Source organism: Pongo pygmaeus, chromosome 15, assembly GCF_028885625.2.
Source record: "Pongo pygmaeus isolate AG05252 chromosome 15, NHGRI_mPonPyg2-v2.0_pri, whole genome shotgun sequence".
NCBI classification, from domain to species: domain Eukaryota; kingdom Metazoa; phylum Chordata; class Mammalia; order Primates; family Hominidae; genus Pongo; species Pongo pygmaeus.
Genome location: NC_072388.2, coordinates 63,898,556 through 63,920,379, shown reverse-complemented (window position 1 = coordinate 63,920,379; position 21,824 = coordinate 63,898,556). Strand labels below are relative to the sequence as shown.

Here is a 21,824-nt window from a genome sequence, read left to right as displayed (position 1 = left end):
TCCAGGCTCAGCAATTGTAAATGCATTTAATTTCTTATAAATTATTTGCATGCTGCTGAAAACCTCCAAGGGCTTTTCATTGCCCATTTAGGTAAGGACCGGTATTCCATGTTCGGTAAATAAGATACCCAGCTTGCCTGTCTGCTTTTTCGCCTCTTTCCTGACATTAACCTTCCAGTTACTATACACCCTTGTGTTAGTCCGTTTTCATGCTGCTGATAAAGACATACCTGAGACTGGGCAATTTACAAAAGAAGGAGGTTTAGTGGACTTACAGTTCCACGTGGCTGGAAGGAAGCCTCACAATCATGGCGAAGGCGAGGAGGAGCAAGTCATGTCTTACATGGATGGCAGCAGGCAAAGAGAGAGAGCTTGTGCAGGGAAACTCCTGTTTTTAAAACCATCAGATCTTGCAAGACTTATTCACTATCACGAGAACAGCATGGGAAAGACCTGTCTCCGTGATTCAATTACCTCCTACCGAGTTCCTGCCACGAACACATGGGAATTGTGGGAGTTACAATTCAAGATGAGATTTGGGTGGAGACACAGCCAAACTATATTATTCTGCTCCTGGCCCCTCCCAAATCTCATGTCCTCACATTTCAAAACCAATCGTGCCTTGTCTTAACTCATTTCAGCATTAACTCAGAAGTCCACAGTGCAAAGTCTCATCTGGGACAAGACAAGTCCTTTCTGCCTATGAGCCTGTAAAATCAAAAGCAAGTTAGTTACTTTGTAGATAGAATGGGGATACAGGCATTGGATAAACAGCCTTTCCAAATGGGAGAAATCGGTCAAAAAAAGGGGCTACAGGCCTCATGCAAGTCCAGAATCCAGCAGGGCAGTCAACTCTAAAAGCCCTATAATGATCTCCTTTGACTCCATGTCTCACATAGAGGTCATGCTGATACAAGAGGTGGGTTCCCTTGGTCTTGCATAGCTCTACCCTTGTGGCTTTGCAAGGTACAGCCTCCTTCCTGGCTGCTTTCACAGGCTGGCATTGAGTGTCTGGAGCTTTTCCAGGTGCACAGTGCAAGCTGTCAGTCAGTGGATCTGCCATTTTGGGGTCTGCAGGATGGTGGCACTCTTCTCATAGCTCCACTAGAGAGTGCCCCAGTAGAGACTCTGTGTGGGGGCTCTGACCCCACCTTTCCTGTCTGCACTGCCCTAGCAGAGGTCCTCCATGAGGGCCCTGTCCCTTCAGCAAACTTCTTCCTGGACATACAGGTGTTTCCATACTCTATCCTCTGAAATCTAGGCAGAGGTTCCCAAACCCCAGTTCTTGACTTCTGTTCACTCCCAGGCTCAATACCATGTGGAAGCTGCCAAGGCTTGGGGCTTGCACCCTTTGAAGCCACAACCTGAGCTCTGCATTGGGCCCTTTCAGCCATGACTGGAGTGGCTGGGATGCAGGGCACCAAGTCCCAAGGCTGCATACAACATGTGGACCCTGGGCCCAGCCCACAAGACCAGTTTTTCCTCCTAGGCCTCTGGGTCTGTGATGGGAACAGCTGCTGTGAAGATCTCTGACATGCCCTGGAAACATTTTCCCCATTGTCTTGGGGATTAACATTCGGCTCCTCATTACTTATGCAAATCTCTGCAGCTGGCTTGAATTTCTTCTCAGAAAATGGGATTTTCTTTTCTATCACATTGTCAGGCTACAAATTTTCTGAACTTTTATGCTCTGCTTCTCTTATAAAACTGAATGCCTTTTCCAGCACCCAAGTCACCTCTTGAATGCTTTGCTGCTTAGAAATTTCTTCCTCCAGATACCCTAAATCATCTCTGTGAATTTCAAAGTTCCACATATCTCTAGGGTAGGGGCAAAATGCTGCCAGTCTCTTTCCTGAAACATAACAGGAGTCACCTTTGCTCTAATTCTCAACAAGTTCCTCATCTCCATCTGAGACCACCTCAGCCTGGACTTTATTGTCCATATCATTATCAGCATTTTGGGCAAAGCCATTCAACAAGTCCTTAGGAAGTTCGAAACTTTCCCACATTTTTCTGTCTTCTTCTGAGCCCTTCAAATTGTTCCAACCTCTGCCTGTTACCTAGTTCCAAATTTGCTTCCACATTTTCAGGTATCTTTTCAACAGTGCCCTACTCTACTGGTACCAATTTACTGCATTTAGTCCATTTTCATGCTGCTGATAAAGACATACCTGAGACTGGGCAATTTACAAAAGAAAGAGGTTTAATGACAGTTCCATATGGCTGGGGAGGCCTCACAATCATGGTGGAAGGCAAGGAGAAGCAAGTCACGTTTTACATGGATGGCAGCAGGCGAAGAGAACTTGTGCAGGGAAACTGCTGTTTTTAAAACCATCAGCTCTCACGAAATTTGTTTACTATCACAAGAACAACATGAAAAACCAACCCCCATGATTCAATTACTGCTCACTAGGTTCCTCCCACGACACATGGGAATTGTGGAAGTTAAATTCAAGATGAGATTTGGGTAGGGACACAGCCAAACCATATCAACCCCTCTTCTGTTTGCCCAGGAATTTCATTCTCAGCTTATCTGAGTTCTTTGTTTTTCTCAAGGTCCAACCCCAGCCACACTGCCCAGGTGACTTGGGGGTTCCGTATTGATGAGCCCTGCTCACAAGGCCTACCTGCAGCCTATCCTCTATTTCCTGCCTGAGTTCCCCCCTTCCCTCAGTCTCCAGCTCCTTGCCTTAGAGGCCAGTATCAAATACTGCCCCACCCTTAGAACTCTCCCTTGAACCTCTGTGGCCTTTCGTGGGACCTCTTCTCAGTGTCCCTAATTTCTTATCACCTAACTAAATCACCTAACTAAATGGTATGCTCCTGTAGGGCAGAAATCTAATTATTCCTTCTGGGAGACGGTCATACAGAATGAGAGAGGTCTCACTCCCCCAAGAGTACTAGAGAGCTCTTCACCTAACGTTTTTCACATCTTGAGATTCGGAAGGATAGAGATTGATAACTAGGCCTTGCCTTTAGCATTTTTTGTTTTCTCCAACAAAATTGCAAAACTTTAGAAAAATGGGAAGAAGAAAAAACATGAATCCCTCCTTCCTCTAACACAACTACAGCCTTCCCTTTGGCTATGACAAATGCTGCCCAACAGAAATTTAGCATGAGTCACAAATGCATTTTAAATATACCTTAAATACAACTAAATTTTCGAGTAGAACCAATTAAAAAGTTAAACAGATGAAAATTTGAATAATATAATTTATTTAGCCTAATATTCAAAAATAAGTATGATCTCAACATGTAATCAATATATTTAAAATTATTTATTCACCAAGTCTTAAAATTCAACTTAACAGCACATCTCAATTTAGAGTACTCACATTTCAAGTGTTTATTAGCCACATGTGGCTAGTGACTATCAGATCAGATAGTATAATCCAAAAATAGACTCTCCGTACCCCCCTGCCCCATTTAATGTGAGTAAAATTAGACATCGTCTTAAAGTGGATGTGAAAAGAAACCTGCCTCCTTTTTTTTCTCCCCAAAAGCTGCTGTTGTTCAATCCATGGATTTATTATTGGAGTCTAAGAAGCAAGGAAATATAGTGTTATCAATTTGTGTATTCCTTCCTGGTCTGTTCATCTACATGCTTCCCACAGGGAAAGTACTATTTATAGCTTGCTGCTTTTATATAATATATTTTTTCCCCAGGTCATACAGTGTGCTCATGTTTAGTCATTAGGCATGTTTCTTTTGGGCAATTGGGGTTGCATTCAGTTTTTAAAATTTAAAATTTATAATTATAATATGGGCATCTCTGTATATGTAGCCATTTCCATAGACTCCAAGAAGTTGGATTTCTGGGTTGAGGGGTGTGAGCATCTGACCTTTTTCCGTGTATTGCCAAAATGCTTTCCAAGAGGATTGTTTTTATATCCTCTTTCTTCCATTTCTTTCTTTTTTTCAAGCAAATTCTAAAGAGTAGTCTTTTGGTAGTGTTTTGAGAGTACCAGTTTCATTATCACTGGAATTTTTGTTTTGGAAGAAGGTAACTAATTCAGTAAACAAAAGTTAGTAATTTCGTATTCTATTTATTACTTGTGAAATTAATTGCTTTTCCACATGTTTATTTACTAACTCTGTTTCCTCTTTTGGAAATTGTGTACTCCTGTCCTTCATCGTCAAAGTTTGATGCAGAAATGCCACACCTTCATTTCAAGCTACCAAGTGCACAAGAAAAAAGAATGCAAGATTTAAAAAATGATTGTTTTGACCCCTTACACAAATGTCTTGCTCCTGGCTTTAATTAAGCTGCTTGAGGGCTGATAGCTCTGCCTTTCCCTGGTAATCAGCAAAATGGTCCTGTGGCTGGGGAGGCCCTGGCAGCAGGAAGCCTTCAAGGAGCCACGGGTCTGTGCTGACTCTGGCCTTAACAACCTTCCAGCCTCCTTTGCTGGCATTGATGGGGTTCCATTTTTGAATGAGCTAGTTTAATGTGGATCCAAATTTATTGTGCATATTCTTTCGTTTTGGTTTTCAAAAGATGGCTTATTCACATGGAAATGTACACCAGTTTAGCCCTGGGCCCTCCCTTTACCTTCGTATATGTAAAAGCTTACACAGGTTTCAGAAAATAAACGGTTTCATTTTCTCTAAAATAACTAGTACAAAATAAAACAGATGTCAGTTGTTGAGTCCAGCAGTACCTCTTTTTTCGCCCCTCCAGATATGGCATTTTGGTTCTTAGGGAAACAAGACAGCTGTAACATCAGCCCACTGGCATCTGTTTTTGGCACTGAAGAGGAAAAGTGTTCAGTAGAGTTAAGATTATTGTTTCTCACGTCAGCATTGGGACCCTAGGGAAGGGCAGTGGTGTTCCTAATGTTAACAATCTAGCACTACTATTCTTTTCCTCACCTCTCCCCACCCACTTTCTAAAACAACTTGAAGTTTTACAGAAATCCAAGTTACTGTGATAAAATTTATAACTCCAGAAATGTTTGGAACTCTTGCCTTACATTGAAAAGTTTTGAGAACCATTGCCCTAAATGAGATTTAATAACCTTGGACTTCATCTGAAGCATCAGTGCTAACAACTTCAGGAGTCATTTGGGGCCTTAAACGGTTCTATTTAGAATCCAAGTCTTTTGGGTCTGAGGCCTTTTGTGACATATGTAGTCAGTTCTTGCTGTGATGTGTCGGGTGGGTGGATGCTGTTCAAAAGCAGAGGTCTGACAGTGGGTGCCTCTGCTTGAGAGGGTTGGCCTTCCCTCTGTCTGCTTACTACCTTGGGAGGGAATGCAAATGGACACGTAGCTGCAGCATAAACAGTAGGAGGGACAGGAACCTGGCAGACCCTCTGCCACACCCTGGGTCTTCTACGTTGTTCATTTTGCTTTTATCCTTCTGGGCTGCCAAGAGGTAATGAAGCCAGCAGTACCGTGGGAAGCTGACATCCCCCACCTAACCTTCCACTTCCGCCCTCCAGACCAGATGGTTAGGTCAGTTCTCTCAAGCTAGCTTGCATCTTGAGGCTTTTCCTCTCAACGTGTTTCTGCTAGAAGCCTGTTTAATTCTCACCTGTCTTTAAAATAGAAAGAAAAATAACATTCCTTCAATGCTGCTATCCTGCTATTTACAAACTACCATTTTTCACTTTTTTTTTTTTTATGCAGGGTCTCACTCTGTTTTTCAGGCTGGAGTGTGTTGGCACAAGCATGTCTCACTGCAGCTTCAGCCCTATGGGCTCAAGAGATCCTCCCACCTCTGCCTCCCAAGTAGCTGGGACCACATTCGTGTACCACCATGCCCAGCTAATCTTTTGATTTTTTTATAGAGCCCAAGTGTCTTGCTGTGTTTTCTAGGCTGGTCCCCAGTACCTGAGCCCTAGTGATCCTCCCATCTCAGCCTCCCAGGGTGCTGGGATTACAGGCATGAGCCACTGCAGCTGGTCTACTTCTTACTTTTCAACCAAATTCTGAAGACTAGTCTTCATCATTGCCTCACTTGCAACTCAATTCCTACGCCTGTTACCAGGGCAGAGACAATTTACCATTGGGCTTCAGCTGTCACTCCTCCAAGAAAACCACCTTCACTAGGGTCTTCCTTTGACGTCCTTGTAGGCAGATCAGGTGACTTTCGTAGTCCTTTTCCTCCTCCAACTTTCCCCTCCATGACAACACTGTCCCTGCAATTCTATTGATCTTTTTAAATTAGTTCCATAGCTTGCCCTGTGTTCCCAAAATATGAGTGTCCTGGAGGCTTGGATTCAAATCCTGACTCAACTTCCTATTAGTTTACATAACATTGGGTAAATTACAGCTCTGTGTCTCAGTTTCCTCATTTATAAAATAGGGAAAACATCAGAAGGTTGTGTGAGGATGCCTGACACTTAGTAAGTACTCAGTAAGTGTTAGCGCTGCCATTGTTACCACCCCCATCATCATCATTGTCATTTGTGTTGCTGTGTGTAGCCATGGCTTTGGAGCAAGATCTGGCAAGGCTGCCCAGTATCCTTTTGTGTGGCTCCCAGAGGTGAGAGAGAGGCCTGCTGAGCCCTTTGCGTTTACTCACATGGCTACATGGGAGGCCAGCTACCTCTTCAGTCCCTTCAGCCACCATCCACCCTATCTCAGGGCTCCATCCAAGCCATTTAAAGAGCCATTTCTGTTCACAAAGACAGAATCAAAATTATGATTCTGCTAATTATAAAAACTATCAGGAAAAAAAAATTTCAGGTTTTTACTGAGTACCCAAGGCAGCACTTGCTCTGTGGACACGTTGACTTACCAAGTTCTATCTGATCAGTCACACTCACATGAAGATAGGCAGTTGACTCAGCTGACTTAGAGCAATTTTCAGAAAACAGAAACTGAAAGCCCAGGGTTATTCCATAGTCCATGCCATAAATCCCAGGGTTTCTTGCTGGCTTCATGTTTACTGGTCACATATTATAAACTCATAAAGACAAGGAAGGCCCTCCCCCCACCTTCATGCTGTGTTTGGCCACATGATCTTGTATGGAATGGAAAGATGGGAGGGGAGGATTGCAGGTGAGTCTAGCATTTTTAGCTTCAGCCTTTTGCTTTTTCTTCCCTGGACTACATGCACATGCAAATTTGGGGTATTTCTATATTTTGTGCTTAAAATTTTTTTCTTGTTGGATGTTAATTCTTGTTGGGTACCCTGGGAAGAGTAAAATAAAGTTAACTCTGAACCATTCTTTTGGACTTGCTGAGGGATCAGGGCACCGTAAGTGACCTGGGGCACTTCTGCTTCAGCAGAGGATGGAGGAAGGGCTGTGCTTAGCATTCGGAAGGCCTCGTTCTGAGTTTAAACCAATCCAGCCTTCTTTGGACTCCTCTTGTTCCCAAGACACTATGTTCTGAACATCTATGAATTTTATCTTCATCCAAAAACTACCCTGAAATGGAAACTGCCATCCCTCACAGATCTTTTTCTCTCTTCTGGCTTGTTTTGCTATGCTTACTGCTCACTTTTCACTTCTTGATCCTAATTCCCTGGTTTCATGTATAAATATTTGAAGGAGAAACTGGTAGCAAAAAGGCTGTTACTCAGTCTGGTCATTCATTAAAAGTTATCACTGAACATTTGCAAGTGCTCTCTGGTTTCAGAGATTGTGCATTTTTTCCCTTGTCCCAGGTGCACATGGGTAGTTAAGAGCTAATGTTGCCTTCTGGGAACTGTTAGTTGAAAAAATAGCTTTTACATAGGCAAATTTAAAAAGAGGGATGTAAATATGCATAGCAATTACGTCAGTGATGAAAAGGGTAGACTTTGGAGAGCTAGATGGGGTCTTAGAGAATTTCTAGTCAGATGAGGAATAGGCAAGGTGAGAAATGTGTCTGCAGCCACAGCACCCATTAATGACAAGCATGTAGAGCACTCCTCTGTCCTCTAATTCCCAAATTCTTCTTTGCCACTCTACCACCTCTCATCAATACTAATCATTTTTCATTCCATCTCCAGTATCCAGAGAGGAAGTTATTTTAATTAGTCCCTCCTAATTATGTGCTCCTTTTTTCCACCCCATTTTGTCACCTAATAATTAAACCCTAATAAGGCCCCTTTGTAGAAATGGGTAACAGTGTCTGAAGTATCCATTGCTAGGCTAGGAACTCTCATTCCTTCCACATAAGCTGACTGACTCAACTAAAGAAACGCATCTCGCTTTTTCCTCATCCCATCTTGCCTGTGCTATTCCAAACGCCACCTTGGTCTAACACAGGGCTCACCATTTCAGATAGGAGCGCGTTGCATGCACACATGCAGCACCAAGGCCAGTGCCTGGCACACAGTAGGTAATCACCCCAGCCAGAAGCCATCTTTCCCTTGGTGTCTCTAATCTCTGCTAGTCAGGTTACACTTGTCAGCACTGCCCTGTGATATTTCTGTGTATAGACATATTTATCTCCTCAACTAGATAGTAAGTAAGCTTTGGGGCAAAGAAGCCATGACTAGTACATTTTGTTTCCCTACAGTATCTGCCTAGTACCTTGTACGTAATTTGCACCTGATAAAAATGGTTGATTATGAACAGTTTCCTTGAGGAAATTACCTTAAGGGTGTATAAGAGGAAAGCCTGGAAATTCTAGTACTTGTGAGGACTTATGAATAAGCACAGGCCTTACAAACCTTTCTGAAACTCAGCCCAAACTGAGGCCTATAAATTGAGATTGTTAGGATTTAATATGAGTAGATCTGGTTTTGCTAGCCATGGTGTACATGTTTTCTTTGTCTTTCTCCCGCTGTTGTGTTCTGGTTGTTTAGGACCCATTGGGCTTGTAACACAGAATTGTCAAGCACTCCCTACCCTGGGTAAGAAGCTTTCCGGCTGCTCAGGAGTCTCTAGCTGGAAGGCCATACTTAAGCTACTAGGCTACCCCGCCTTGAGCTTCGCTTGGCTTTGTACTATTCTAACAGTTTGGCTGGCTGCCTGGCCGTAAGTAACTCTGACTATGTTTGTAGCCTGGAGAGAATCTCCCAGACAAGTTTGATGTCTAGGGGCACAGTAACATGACATCCATGTTATTGACTTAAGAACTTACTCTAACAAGGCAGTACCAAGGCAACCCACAGCCATTGTAGAGGTGTGGTTGTTTCCTGAAATGGCCCAATCTCATGCTCTTCCTGTGTTGACATCAAGCACCGACAGCTTTTTATGAAAGTCTCTTTAGCCAGGAAGGCTGAAATAGTGACACAGCAGCATCGTTCAGTTGGGAATAGTTAACAGTGGTTTCAGAGTTTGGCTGGAATCTTGGGTCTTGATGAAACACATTGTACCCATTTCCGTCTCAAGCCAGGCCCTAGCAGAATTAGTGACCTAAAGCTTTCGTTTAAGTAGTATTTTAATGTTTCCAGACATAGCCAAGCTAAAGACTTTAAAGCAACCTAAAGAACCAGAGGGGATGGGAGGAGTACAATTCAGGAGTCAGATGGCTCTGAGTTTAAATCCAGGCCATGCCACTGTCCAGCTGGTGATTTTGAATAAAGCGGTGTACTTCTCTGATCCTTGGGTTCCTAGTAGAGCTACCTCTGAGACTAATCTTGTGAGGTAAGCTCTGTAAAGCACTTGGCACCTTGTATGTCACAAAGAAGGCCTTCACGGATGCAGTGGCTCACGCCTGTAATCCCAGCAGTTTGGGAGGCCGAGGTGGGTGGATCACCTGAGGTCAGGAGTTCGAGACCAGTCTGGCCAACATGGTGAAACCCCATCTTTATTAAAAATGTAAAAAGTAGCCAAGCAACGTGGCATGTACCTGTAATCCCAGCTACTCTGGAGGCTGAGGCAGAAGAATCACTTGAACCCGGGAGGTGGAGGTTGCAGTGAGCGGAGATCACACCACTCTACTCCAGCCTGGCAACAGAGCGAGACTACATCTCCAAAAACAAAAAAAAAACAAAAAAAAAACAAAAAAAAAAAAACAGGCTGGGCGCAGTGGCTCACGCCTGTGACCTATAATCCCAGCACTTTGGGAGGCCAAGGTGGGCAGATCACCTGAGGCCAGGAGTTCGAGACCAGCGCCTGGCTAACATGGTGAAACCCCATTTCTACTAAAAATACAAAAAAATTAGCTGGGTGTGGTGGCGCACACCTATAATCCTAGCTTCTCAGGAGGCTGAGGCAGGAGAATCACTTGAACCCAGGAGGCGGAGGTTGCTGTGAGCCAAGATCATGCTGTTGCACTCCACCTTGGGCAACAAGAGCGAAACTCTGTCTCAAAAAAAAGAAAGAACGAAAGAAAGAAAGCCTATAGTAGCCATTACTGTATTTCTTCAGCCTTTTCCCACCTTACCCTCTCGTTTCCAGCCACCCAAGCAGTTGCTGCAGGCCAGGTTCCCTCACTGCCTGGATTCGGTTTTTATTTTGTCCCCTGTGCTTTTTCTCATATTGCCACAGGCATCCCGGGCCCAAATCCTAGACAAAGCCACAGAGTATATCCAGTATATGCGAAGGAAAAACCACACACACCAGCAAGATATTGATGACCTCAAGCGGCAGAATGCTCTTCTGGAGCAGCAAGGTGAGCACCCGAGCTCGTGGGGCAGCTGGCCCTGCTGTGCTCCAGCCAGGTCAGGCTTTGGCACCTGGGCCTGCAGAGTCAGAGCCAGTCATGGAGTATGTGCTCAGTAGCAGGCTTGGTCCTGCTTCTTGGGGCCTGAGTAGCTGAGTGTTAGAGCCGTCCTGAGGAAGGACCTGAGGTGCCAGTGAGGAGACAGTGGAAGCTAGGAAGTTGGACGTCTGGAGACTTGTATCTTTTCTGGCCTGATCTCTCCCCTTCTTGGGGCTCAGATGCTCTGCCTGCAGTAGGGATCACACCTGGCATCAGGTGTCTGAAAAGAGCTTTGAGGTCCTTGGAGTGGAATGTGCTGTGTAAGTACCAGAGACTCCAGGTGTTCAGGAACAGTGAGCCCTCCCCACTGTCAATGGTAGTCCAATCAGGGCAGCCTATGGGCTAGTCCCATGCTGTTCTCAATGCTCACACCCGCCTTTTCCTACAACCACAGGGGAAAGCGAGAGCTGATCAAGTTCTTTGTTCCTGGGGAATTCACTTCTCTTCCTCCCTCATGGAAGATGCAAGTAAAAGGAAATGCAAGTAACCACCTGGGTTAGAAAACCTCAAATAAAATAAAATAAAATAAAATAAAATAAATGGGTTGAACTTCCAGGCTCAAGCTGAGCTGAACCAAGGGATGGGCAGTGGGTGGTGTCAGTGGGTTGGTTACTGGGCCAAGCAGCCTGCATGTAGGGGCTATTTGAAAAGCCCAGGTATTTTATGTGTATTGGTGACTTGCTTCCAAGTGTCCAGCTTGTCATTCCAAGTGGATCTTGTACACGAGAGCTAAGCCAAAACTGTTCTTTGGCTGATACGTCTTATGTCATCCTTTCCTGCTGTTGTGAGGCCTCATACCATGTGGAGCCTCATGCTCCTGGGCCAGCTTCTTCTCTGTTATTGCACTGCTGAATCCCACAGGGAGCTCACGCTCCAGTCTCTCCGCGGGGCTTCCACGGCAGGACGGTGACATCACAAGCCTTCTCTTCAGAGTTAGGTGGGATTGCAGAGTGTCTGCTGGCTCCCAGGTCCAGCTGGGAAAGGCGGGAGGGAAATGAAGTGTGTGAGTGAACAGCCACCCGAAGGGAGCTACTTCTGAGCATCTTGAGCCTCGGGGGCCAACAAGCAAGCCCTTAGGAAGAACAGGCTGGACCCTGAGTATGAGACTCGGTTACTCCCCAAGTCTCCAGAAGGCAGTAACACACTCCCTTGGTTGCCTTTTAGTCCGTGCACTGGAGAAGGCGAGGTCAAGTGCCCAACTGCAGACCAACTACCCCTCCTCAGACAACAGCCTCTACACCAACGCCAAGGGCAGCACCATCTCTGCCTTCGATGGGGGCTCGGACTCCAGCTCGGAGTCTGAGCCTGAAGAGCCCCAAAGCAGGAAGAAGCTCCGGATGGAGGCCAGCTAAGCCACTCGGGGCAGGCCAGCAATAAAAACTGTCTGTCTCCATCGTCTCATCCTCCTTTCAGTTCATCGGTAGAACCCTCAGAACCATTTAAGAGACTCTTTATTTTTCTCTTTCTCCTTTTTTTTTTTTTTAATTTTTATTTTTACATAGAAGCTCTTGGACAACAGCTCTCGTTTTCCTTCCCCATTTCCACTGTATATTTTTTTTTAATGTATTCCCTTCAGGGATTCCCTGTCCCCAACAGGAATTTTTAAACCAAAACACCCCAACTTGGCAGCTTTTTCTGTGGAGGACAGACGGCTGGCCGGACCTCTGAGCACAGTGTCCTGCCCACCCTACCAGCTCCTCCAGCCCTGCCGGGCACATGCCCGGGGGACGCCTGCCCTGCCCAGGTGGCCTCCTGGCCTGCCCTCACCTCTGATAGACTTTGTGAATCTGAACTGCTCTACTTTGAGAAGATGACCAGTTTGGAGTAATCAGAATGAACCCTCCTCCTTTTTAAGGTTTTTTTTTTTTCCTTTTTCTAAAAAGCTATGTATCGCTCCTATTGAAAGACCAGATCCTTAAAGAAGTTTGTAGTATAAAAAGAAAGTGGGGACAGATTCGCAGCACAGAGTCGCTGGCATGTTTCACTCCTGCTTCTCTCAGCCAGCTGTTTAAGCCTGCAGCGCCAGCCTCACGGAGGGCCGTGTGACACTCTTGTGGTATGTATGGGAGATGGCAGCAGTGAAGCAGCAGCCACCAGGTAGTGGCCATTTGGGGTTGGGACAGGGAGGGTGTTTTGGGTGGCATAGAGGTTTTGTATTGAGGGCCAGTGATGATGTTTTGATATTTATTTCCTGCTACTTAAATTTGAATCTGAGTGAATTGTACCTATTTCTGATGATGTCGGTCTTGCAAAGCGACAGATTCATAAAGTAATGATGAAATCTTTCTTTCTTCCCGTGTGTATTTCTAAGAAATAGAGCCAACTGATTTTGTATGTAAATACCAAGAGCAATTTACCTGGTACTAAACCCGCACCCCAGTGCGGACCCTTCCCAGCCCTCACCCCACTTCCTTTCCTACTGTCCTGGAACCTGTCTCCATTGTGTGATCCAGCCCTGGTTCTGGCTGTGGTCAGCAGATCCCAGTGAAGGGTTTTGTGTGTTTAGGCTTCATTTCTTTGTCTTTTTCCTACTCCGTTCCTGGCATTTGCTGATTTCTAGTGTATACTCTGTAGTCTCAGTTCGTGTTTGATTCCATTCCATGGAAATAAAAAGTATGTTGTACATACTGCCGAAGAATTGTCTTGCAAGTTAAGGCTTCCCCCTTTACTATAAGACTATAAATAAAAACTTATTTTATCCTTCTTGGTGGTGGTGTCTTCTTGCCCTTGTTAAGGCCAAGGTGGTTGATGAGAGACCCCTCTGGAAGCTGTTAGGGCCTCAGTGTAAGTCTGAGTGAGAAGTGGAGGTGGCTTACCTGGTCTTGCAGAACCAGGAGCAGCCATAAGCCAGAGTTGCTTCCCCTTTCTCAGCTCAGCCTGAGAGAGTAAATGGGTGGTGATGGCTTTGTTCATTGGATGAGGCTTTTGAGGTTCAACAGAGATGTAGCCTTAGCTGTGGCAACATTTCTAGATCTAGTTTCTGCTAAGCAAGTGACCTTTGGGGGAATTGGTAGCCCAGAGCTGTGGTTCAGGTTCTCCTGGTAATGAGTGCCCAGTTCAGAGGTGGCTGTTCTCCAGGACCTTTCAGTTTCTAGATAGTTCCCGTTTATTAAGAGGAGGCAGCAGAGCTGCCAAGGACTGGAAGTCAAGAAGGCTCCAACTGCACCGAGTTAGCTCTACTCAGACTGGGACCCAACACCAGCCTGAACTTGTTTGACCTTGGAAGAAAAAGGAATTATGGCCAGAACGCAGCTCAGTGTTGGTTTTCCTGTCTGGCTGACAGGAAATACTGCTGTTCCTAGACCCAGAGAGGAAGTCAAGTCAAATCAGTTCTTGGATTTGTCACCATCTTTAGAGTGGTGGAGAGCACTGTGGCTCCTATCAATTGTATGTCAAATCCGTAATATCTTTTTTTGTTTAATGGGAGCTGGGGCAGATGGGTCATGTCTCTATAAGAGGCAGTTTGAAACATGATCAAGCCTCCAAAGGCCATGATTACATTAAGGGAAAGAAAAATGCTGGGAAAGCAAGATCCCATTTATTAAAGGCACTTCTTTTCAAGATAGAGGAAAGAAACTGCAATAAGGAAGAAATGGAAATGAGAATCAGGTTATTGCCTAAAGCCCTCAAGGTTAACATGCTTTCCTCTTTTTCATTGCCCTTAACTATATCTCTTTGTATATCTGGGCTTAAGTATACAGTTGGTTTGCTTAGTATTGGTGTTAGAAGTGAGCTGTGGGTGAAGCCTTGTTGATGCGGAGATGGAAGGCATGTGAAGCTGGCACCCAGTAGGGAGATAGCAAACAGGAAGGGGCAGTCAAGCCAGCATGAAGACAGGTGGTGGCCCTGAGAGCCAGTCCCTGGCTCCAGTATATTGGTGGACAAAGGATTGAGTTTAGCCTTCTCTAGATTTCAGTAAACCAGTTCAGACAAGGGGCACTGTGGCTAGGTGGCTGGTTCCCCTAGGAAAATCCAAACCACCTGATTGGCATGGTGAGCGGACTTTGGCACAGGGTGGAGGTACCACTGGAAGCAGCTTCCTGGACAGGAACACAGGGCAGGGGAGCTCCGCCTGGAGACTGCTCAGCTGAAAAGGACAAGTCAAAGTCACAGCCAAGCAAGCCCCTTCTGGTATGTGTGTCTAGGAAGCGAGTGGGAGTATTCCCTCAGGATACCAAACTCTGAATATAGCTTACTCTCTCACAGTAATGGTGATCTCTGGTTTATTTTTTATATTACTCTGGACACTCACTTGCACAAAGCCAGATAAGCTGTAGATTTGCTTGGTCACTGTGGCAGGTGGCTTCACTGAGGGGTCTGTTAAGCGTGCTATTTCCCTACCTTTACAGTTGCCCCAAGTGCAAGGTATTTAAAATGGCCCAGTTTTTAAAGTTCTTGATATGCTAACCCCATTGTAAAACATCGACAACTTCTTAGGTAAAGAATCTAAGCTCACAGAGCTGTCATCTTAGCTGAGATAGGTTTAAAAAACAAGACTGAGTAGACAATAGGAGCCAGAGCCCTGAACTGGGACTGAAGTAAGCAGAATTCTGTTTCTGATAGTATCATGTGTGTTTTATGCTTGGCCTCTGAAAGCAGACTGGCTGGGTTCACAGTCCTGTCTCTGCCACTCGGTGGCTGTGTTACTTCTCCCAGCCTCAGCATCTTTATCTATAAAATGAGGATAATAATAGCACTAGCCTCATGAGATGGTTATGAGGATTAAATGAGATAATGCTTATAATGTGCTTGACCTCAGGACCAAGCAAGCACTGAGGTGCCTCTGCTGCCATTATCTACACAAAGCATGTAACCAGGGCTGACTCAGCAAGGTGGAAAAAGCCAGCTCCTGGACACCTTCCTTAAAGTGAGTAAGGGTTGACTTCTTGGTATATCACAAATGCTTCCCACTCCTCAGAGATGTGCCCCATCCTTACCAGGCACAGTGACTAAAGAGAGCAAGGTGACACCAGGACTGGACTGACAAACTCTTCAAGACTAAAGCAGCCCCTGTGGGTACATTAATTAGATCTGGTGTCAACTCGAGCGAGGCTATGCCCATTCCCTCCCACCACGATTCAGTGGCATCCCTCAGCTTTGGACACTTTTGGAGGCCCAGGCAGAACTGCTCAGAAGCCCCATGTGGTGTTACTCAAAGTGGGATCCTTGGATCATGCCCAGGGCTGCTTGTTAAAAGGATTCCTGGGCTCTAACCCCTCTGATCTAAAGTGTGCCGTGGCCCACCAGTCAGTTTAACAAGCTCTTTCAGGTGGTCCTCAAGTCACTCAGGTTTGACTCCCAACAGTAATATAACCCGGGGAACCAAAAGGACGCTATTGGGGAAGTTAGGCACAGCTGAGCTGAATTAGCAACGTGGTTCTGAGGTCAGGATGAAGGCGGGGGAGGTGGGCTTGTTAAATAGTTCAACCCTTAGAGCTGCCTTGATGAGTCTCCCTGCTCCCAGCATGCCTCCGATGCTCTAGGGGGCTGGCTGAGCTACCAAATTTTTAAACTTGAGAAGGAAGAAAGCTGAGGGCTGCCTACACCAGCATGTTTAGAAGCCCCAAGCAGGGGTAATGACATGGGGCAGCACTCATTTCTGTATCATGCCTTGGCTGCCCTCTGGTCCCCAGGCAGGTTTTATAATCCAGCTAGAGCAAGGCTCTCTCTCAGGCCTGATCACCAGGATGCGTTCTCAAAGGCCTCTGGGAACATGAAACTAGAGCATTCCTTTCTTCAAAACTGTTTCTCTAGCCTGAAGAGGAAACCCAGGTAGGAAAAAAGAGTTTGCCAATGTCTACACTGCTAGATAGCGAATAGAGAATTTCCTTCAGTGTCTAGGGTTTACTAGGGCAGCGGCTAACTCATACATCCCCAAAGTTTCCTTGGGAAGGGAATAAAAAATATTTTCTAGTTAACTTCCTCAGGGAGAAAACCAAATTTGGCTAAGCCAGGCTTAACTATAGGTAGGACTGGGTGACCGCACCAGGGAGGCCTGTGCATGGGTTTTGGAGGCTCTCCTGGCAAACCCTCATCACGCTGCTGGTAAATGTTGTCATTGCTTGGTGTTTTGTTGGGGTCAGTGTTGGGAAGGAGCCCAGGGAGCTTCAGAATGACTGCCAGAGTGGGTAGGGCTAGGGGCTCTGAGCCCGCCTGTCTGGACTGCCATGCCAGCTACAACCTTACCTTTGGGGTGACATTGCTCTGGCTTCCTGTGCCATAATGTGAGGACAGTAATAGCACCAAGTGCCATTGTGAGGCTTAAAGGAGTGTGAGAAGCCCATGAATTGTTCCTGGCATTTGATACTCAATAAATACTGTCAAATCTTAGATGTGTCTGCCATCAGATGTCCTGGGTAATGCAGCCATTTTTGAGTTTTGTTAAAATGTGGAATGAGGCTGGGCGCGGTGGCTCACACCTGTAATACCAGCACTTTGGGAAGCCAAGGCTTCCTGACTTGAGGTCAGGAGTTTGAGACCAGCCTGGTCAATGTGGTGAAACCCCATCTCTACTAAAAATACAAAAAAATTAGCCGAGCATGGTGGTGCATGCCTGTGGTCCCAGCTACTCGGGAGACTGAGGCAGGAGAATCGCTTGAACCCAGGAGGCGGAGGTTGCAGGGAGCCAAGATCACGCCACTGCACTCCAGCCTGGGTGACACAGCAAGACTCCTCAGAAAAAAAAAAAATGTGGAGTGAATAAACTGTCCTTTTCGCTGATGTAATAAGAGTTTGGTATATTAAAATCCTTGAAAGGGGAGGTAAATGTATGTTAAATGCTAAAAGGCAGTAAAAATTTGCATGTTTTCTGAAAGAACTTGAGCAAGACCACAAATCTGTTACCTTTTGGAGAAAAAAAAGGAGTTGGGGACTGAAATATACCCTTGCAGGCTGGCTCAAAGCCATTAACCATTAACATACTGGTGACTTTGCCCTGTTCTTCATTCCAGTTTCAGTTTGCGTTTCTGCAGTGCCGGGTGGCAGGCACTGTGCCAGGTGCAGATACTGCAAGCGCATCTGGTGCTTGCCCCGTGTTTCTTGCCCAGGGCTGGTTATGACTGGTCAAGCCATCGTTTTTCAGCCTTCCCCTTCAGGGACCCCTTGAGCAGAATCTGCCTGGTGGGTGAGGTAGAGCAGATGAGCCTCATGACTGGGCCGAGGGGCCCGCATGCTCTAGCTCACTCTGGATCCCATGTGCACGCTCGCACACACAACACACCCAGCAGGATGGGCGTGTCTAGAAGAATGCCAGCAGGTGGCCTTGGACAATTCACAACTAGCCGAGCAGGTCCCCTCCTGCGCCCTGTGCTAGATGCCAGCTGCCCCAGCAGGCCTGTTGTGACTGCCAGGCCCCATTTAGGATTGTTTTCCTCTGCTGTCCTTTGCAGGGTGGGGCTCTTGTATACCCACAGCCTGCTCTGGGCAAAATTATGTAGCACGGTCTCTGCTATTAATTTTTTCCAGTAAATTAAAGGCTAGAGAAGAAGAAGAAAAAGAATCAAGGATCTAATATTAAGAAATCTGAGCCCAAACCTTCTACTCCAGTGCTGAACGTGGTGAAGGATTAAGCCTCCTATCAAGAAAAACAAGCCTGACAGCCTGTAGGCTGATAGAGGGAGGTGTGCCTTCTCTCCAGAAGCCTACTTCTGCAGGAACCCAGGAGTATGGAATGAGCCATGCAAAGTCTGATTCAAAAAATAACCCGATGGGCATGCACCCCCGGTCACTCATCCGGAGTCCGGCTGGCAGCCTGGCAGCCCATGGCTCCCATGCACAGTGCTTGAGAGCTTCATTGTTTCCTGTCTGCTGGTGCCATCAACAGCTCTGGGGTAGCAGGGGCAGATCTTGGGCTAAAGGACAGTGGCCAACAGCTTTGGGTCAAAAGGCCACAGCAAGACCAGGCAGCTAAGAGGAGGAATGTCATGTCCACAGCGAATACCTACTGCAGCAAAGCTGTAGGAGACTTTGGGGAGGAGGGACCCTGTTTCCAACAACTTGACCATGTTTCCCATCCAGGGCCCTCTGTGCAGAGAGTGGTAGTGAGCAAGTATTTCCAACTGGGAGCGCCCACAGGGTCAGTGGCTGGTCTGTGCACTTGCTACTGGAGTCCTAGCACTGTGCTTGGCTTGTGGTGGGCACTCTACAAATGTTGCAGGCAGATGTGCATGTGCCAGTGGACTCCAGCCTCGTGATGTACCTTCATCTCTGTGCCCTCGATAGGGCGGTTCCAGGGTTGCCTCTGCATGAGTTCAACCCTCAGGTATTTGAGCAGCACGTAGCCTCAGCCCAGCACTGTGCTGGCTACTGGGGCAATCTAGGCAGCTTATAAAGGCTGGGCCTTGCCTTGAAGAAGCTTAGAGATGAGGTTAGGCATTTAGCACAAATGTGCATGTCTGGGCTCCGAATGCCAGAGGAGTTCAGGAGATGGGCCCTCAGTGAGAGCGGTTTGGCACTATGGGAGGGGCAGGGCCACCAGGTCATCGCTTCTCAAGCTCTTGATGGGCTCTCCTGTCCTGCCCACAAGAGCCCAGCCTTGGGCTCCCCATCCAGCTGTCCAGAGAGGCTGAGGGTGGGGGGCTGTTGGTTAAGGGAGGGTGGGCCAGAGCCACCTGCTCTGCACAGGTTGGGTCACCATTCTATTCCACCACTTTCACTGGTCCCTTGGTATCCAGGCACATGGCAGCCACTGCTCCAGAGAGTGAGGAGAGGGCCTGGGGGGATGGAGCCTCGCAAGGAGCATGGACACCCAGCACTTGTGTCATCACCATCACCATCTGCATCTGCCTTACCTGGCCTCTCCATTCAGCACACCTGGGAGCAGCGCCCTTGCAGCCCTTCTCCCTTGACAGAGCTGTGACATTGAGCCCTGCCCTGGTCTGGTAGCTGAGGGCCCAGGCTCCCCTTGCCTCCTTTGTCCCATCAGCCCAGGTCATCATGGGTAAAGAAGGTAGCAATGAAATCTCACACTCGGGATAACCAACATGCAATACTTAGGGAAAGACTGTGTGATCAAGGGTTGAGAGAATAGTATACTGAACCCAAATGTACGCATTACATAGTGTGAACAATTATGAACATGCAGTACTCGTTGAAAGAAAAGGGATGATAAAAATGCACTATTATTGAAAGTAAGAAAGTGTGGGGTCTGTTAAAGAGACAAAGGAGCCCACTGAGAAAGCTCCCAAAGGCCAAAACTGCAACAATTTGAGCAACAAAATAAATAATGTAGCATTGGAACATAATATGAAGTATAAAATAAATGAGTCCATAGTGAAAGAAATGGTTGAATAAATTGAGAATAAACATCTCCCATGTAGAATTCCGGGTAGTTTATGCAGGTGCTCTGCCTTCAAACATGGAGCATAACTCCCCACTTCTTTTGTTTGTTGTTTTGAGACAGAGTCTCGCGCTGTCGCCCAGGTTGGAGTGCAGTGGCACGATCTCAGCTCACTGCAACCTCCGCCTCCCAGGTTCAAGCGATTCTCCTGCCTCAGCTTCTCGAGTAGCTGACATTACACGTGTGTGCCACCACACCTGGCTAATTTTTGTATTTTTAGTTGCTGTGGGGTTTCATCATGTTGGCCAGGCTGGTCTCGAACTCCTGACCTCAAGTGATCCACCTGCCTCGGCCTGCCAAAGTGCTGGGATTACAGGCGTGAGCCAACTCCCCACTTCTTAAGCGTGGACTGCATATAGTAGCTACCTTCTAAAGGATACATTGAGGAAAGGGAGAAAAAGTAACCTTATGGAGGAACCTGACAAACAGTACCACAGCCAGGCGATGAAGGGTAACATCAGCATAAACATGATGAAGCAGGTTGATAGTATGTATCCTTGATGTGTGATGAGAATGGTACTTTACCTCTGTGGCCTTCCTCCAAAAAACTGTTGCGCATGGTCTCCGTACGGTGGCTCATGCCTGTATCATAGCACTTTCGGAGGCCGAGGGAGGATGATTGCTTAAGTCTAGCAGTTCAAGACCAGCCTGGGCAACATAGCAAGAGCCTGCCTCTACCAAAAAAAAAAAAAAAAATTTAATTAGCTGCACATGGTGGTGTGTGCCTGTGGTCCCAGCTACTCAGGAAGCTGACCAGGAGGATTGCTTGAGCCCAGGAGGTTGAGGCTGCAGTGAGCCATGATCCACTATACTCTAGCCTAGGCGACAGAGCAAGACACTGTCTCTTGGAAAAAAAAAAAAAAATCTAGTCATAAGGATAACATCAAACAAATCCTACCTGAGGGATGTTCTACAAAATACCTGGCCATACTTTTCAAAACTGTCAAAGTCATCAAAAACAAGGAAAGAATGAGAAACTGTCAAAACCAAGAGGAGTCTAAGGAGACATGAGACATGACAGCTCAGTGTAATGTAGTGTCCTGGGTGGGATCTTGGGACAGAAAAAGGCCATTAGGTGAAAACTAGGGGAATTCAAATAAGGTATATGGACTTTTGTTAGTAATGTATCAAAATTGGTTCATTCATTATGGCAAATGCCACCTATTAGTGGAAGATGTTAATATAATAGGGAAAACTGACTAATGGGTCTGTGGGAACTCTGTGTACTATCTTTGTAATTTTTCTGTCAATCTCAAACTATTCCAAAATGTTTATTTTTTAAAATGCTTTTTTTTTTTTTTTTTAAGACAGGGTCTTGCTCTGTCACCCAGGCTGGAGTACAGTGGCATAATCATGGCTTACTGCAGCCTCGACTTCTCAGGCTCAAGTGACCCCCCATCTTAGCCTCCCAAGCAGCTGTGAGCACAGGTGTGTGCCACCGCATCCGACTAATTTTTTTTTTTTTTTTTAATTTTTGTAGAGACAGAGTATGGCTATGTTGCTCAGGCTGGTCTCAAACTCCTGAGTTCAAGTGATCTTCCAGCCTCGGCCTCCCAAAGTGTTGGGATTACAGTCATGAGCCATCACACCCGACCTAAAAAATACATTATTCTTTTTTTTTTTTTTTTTTTTGAGACGGAATTTCGCTTTTGTTGCCCAGGCTGGAGTGCAAGGGTGCAATCTCAGCTCACCGCAGCCTCTGCCTCCTGGGTTCAAGCGATTCTCCTACCTAAGCCTCTAAGCCTCCCGAGTAGCTAGGATTACAAGGCATGCACCACCACTCCCGGCTAATTTTGTATTTTTAGTAGAGACGGGGTTTCTCCATGTTGGTCAGGCTGGTCATGAACTCCCGACCTTAGGTGATCTGCCCGCCTCGGCCTCCCAAAGTGTTGGGATTA

General features: G+C 46.3%; 1 protein-coding gene across 8 annotated transcripts in view; it reads left to right on the top strand.

Moving 5' to 3' along the window:
• Positions 1–13,292, top strand: part of MAX (MYC associated factor X) — a 29,667-nt gene extending 16,375 nt beyond the window's left edge. For 2 of the 8 annotated variants that reach the window (XR_010123738.1, XR_008493834.2), the window contains 3 exons: positions 10,376–10,499; positions 10,984–11,068; positions 11,754–11,883. Coding sequence is in view for 6 of the 8 variants with exons in the window: in XM_054449910.2 (XP_054305885.1) it covers positions 10,376–10,499; positions 11,754–11,941 (312 nt within the window). In the remaining 2 variants the exon portion in view is untranslated. The other 6 variants (XM_054449910.2, XM_054449909.2, XM_054449914.2 and 3 more) reach the window with 4 other exon arrangements.
• The last annotated feature ends 8,532 nt before the right edge of the window (positions 13,293–21,824 follow it).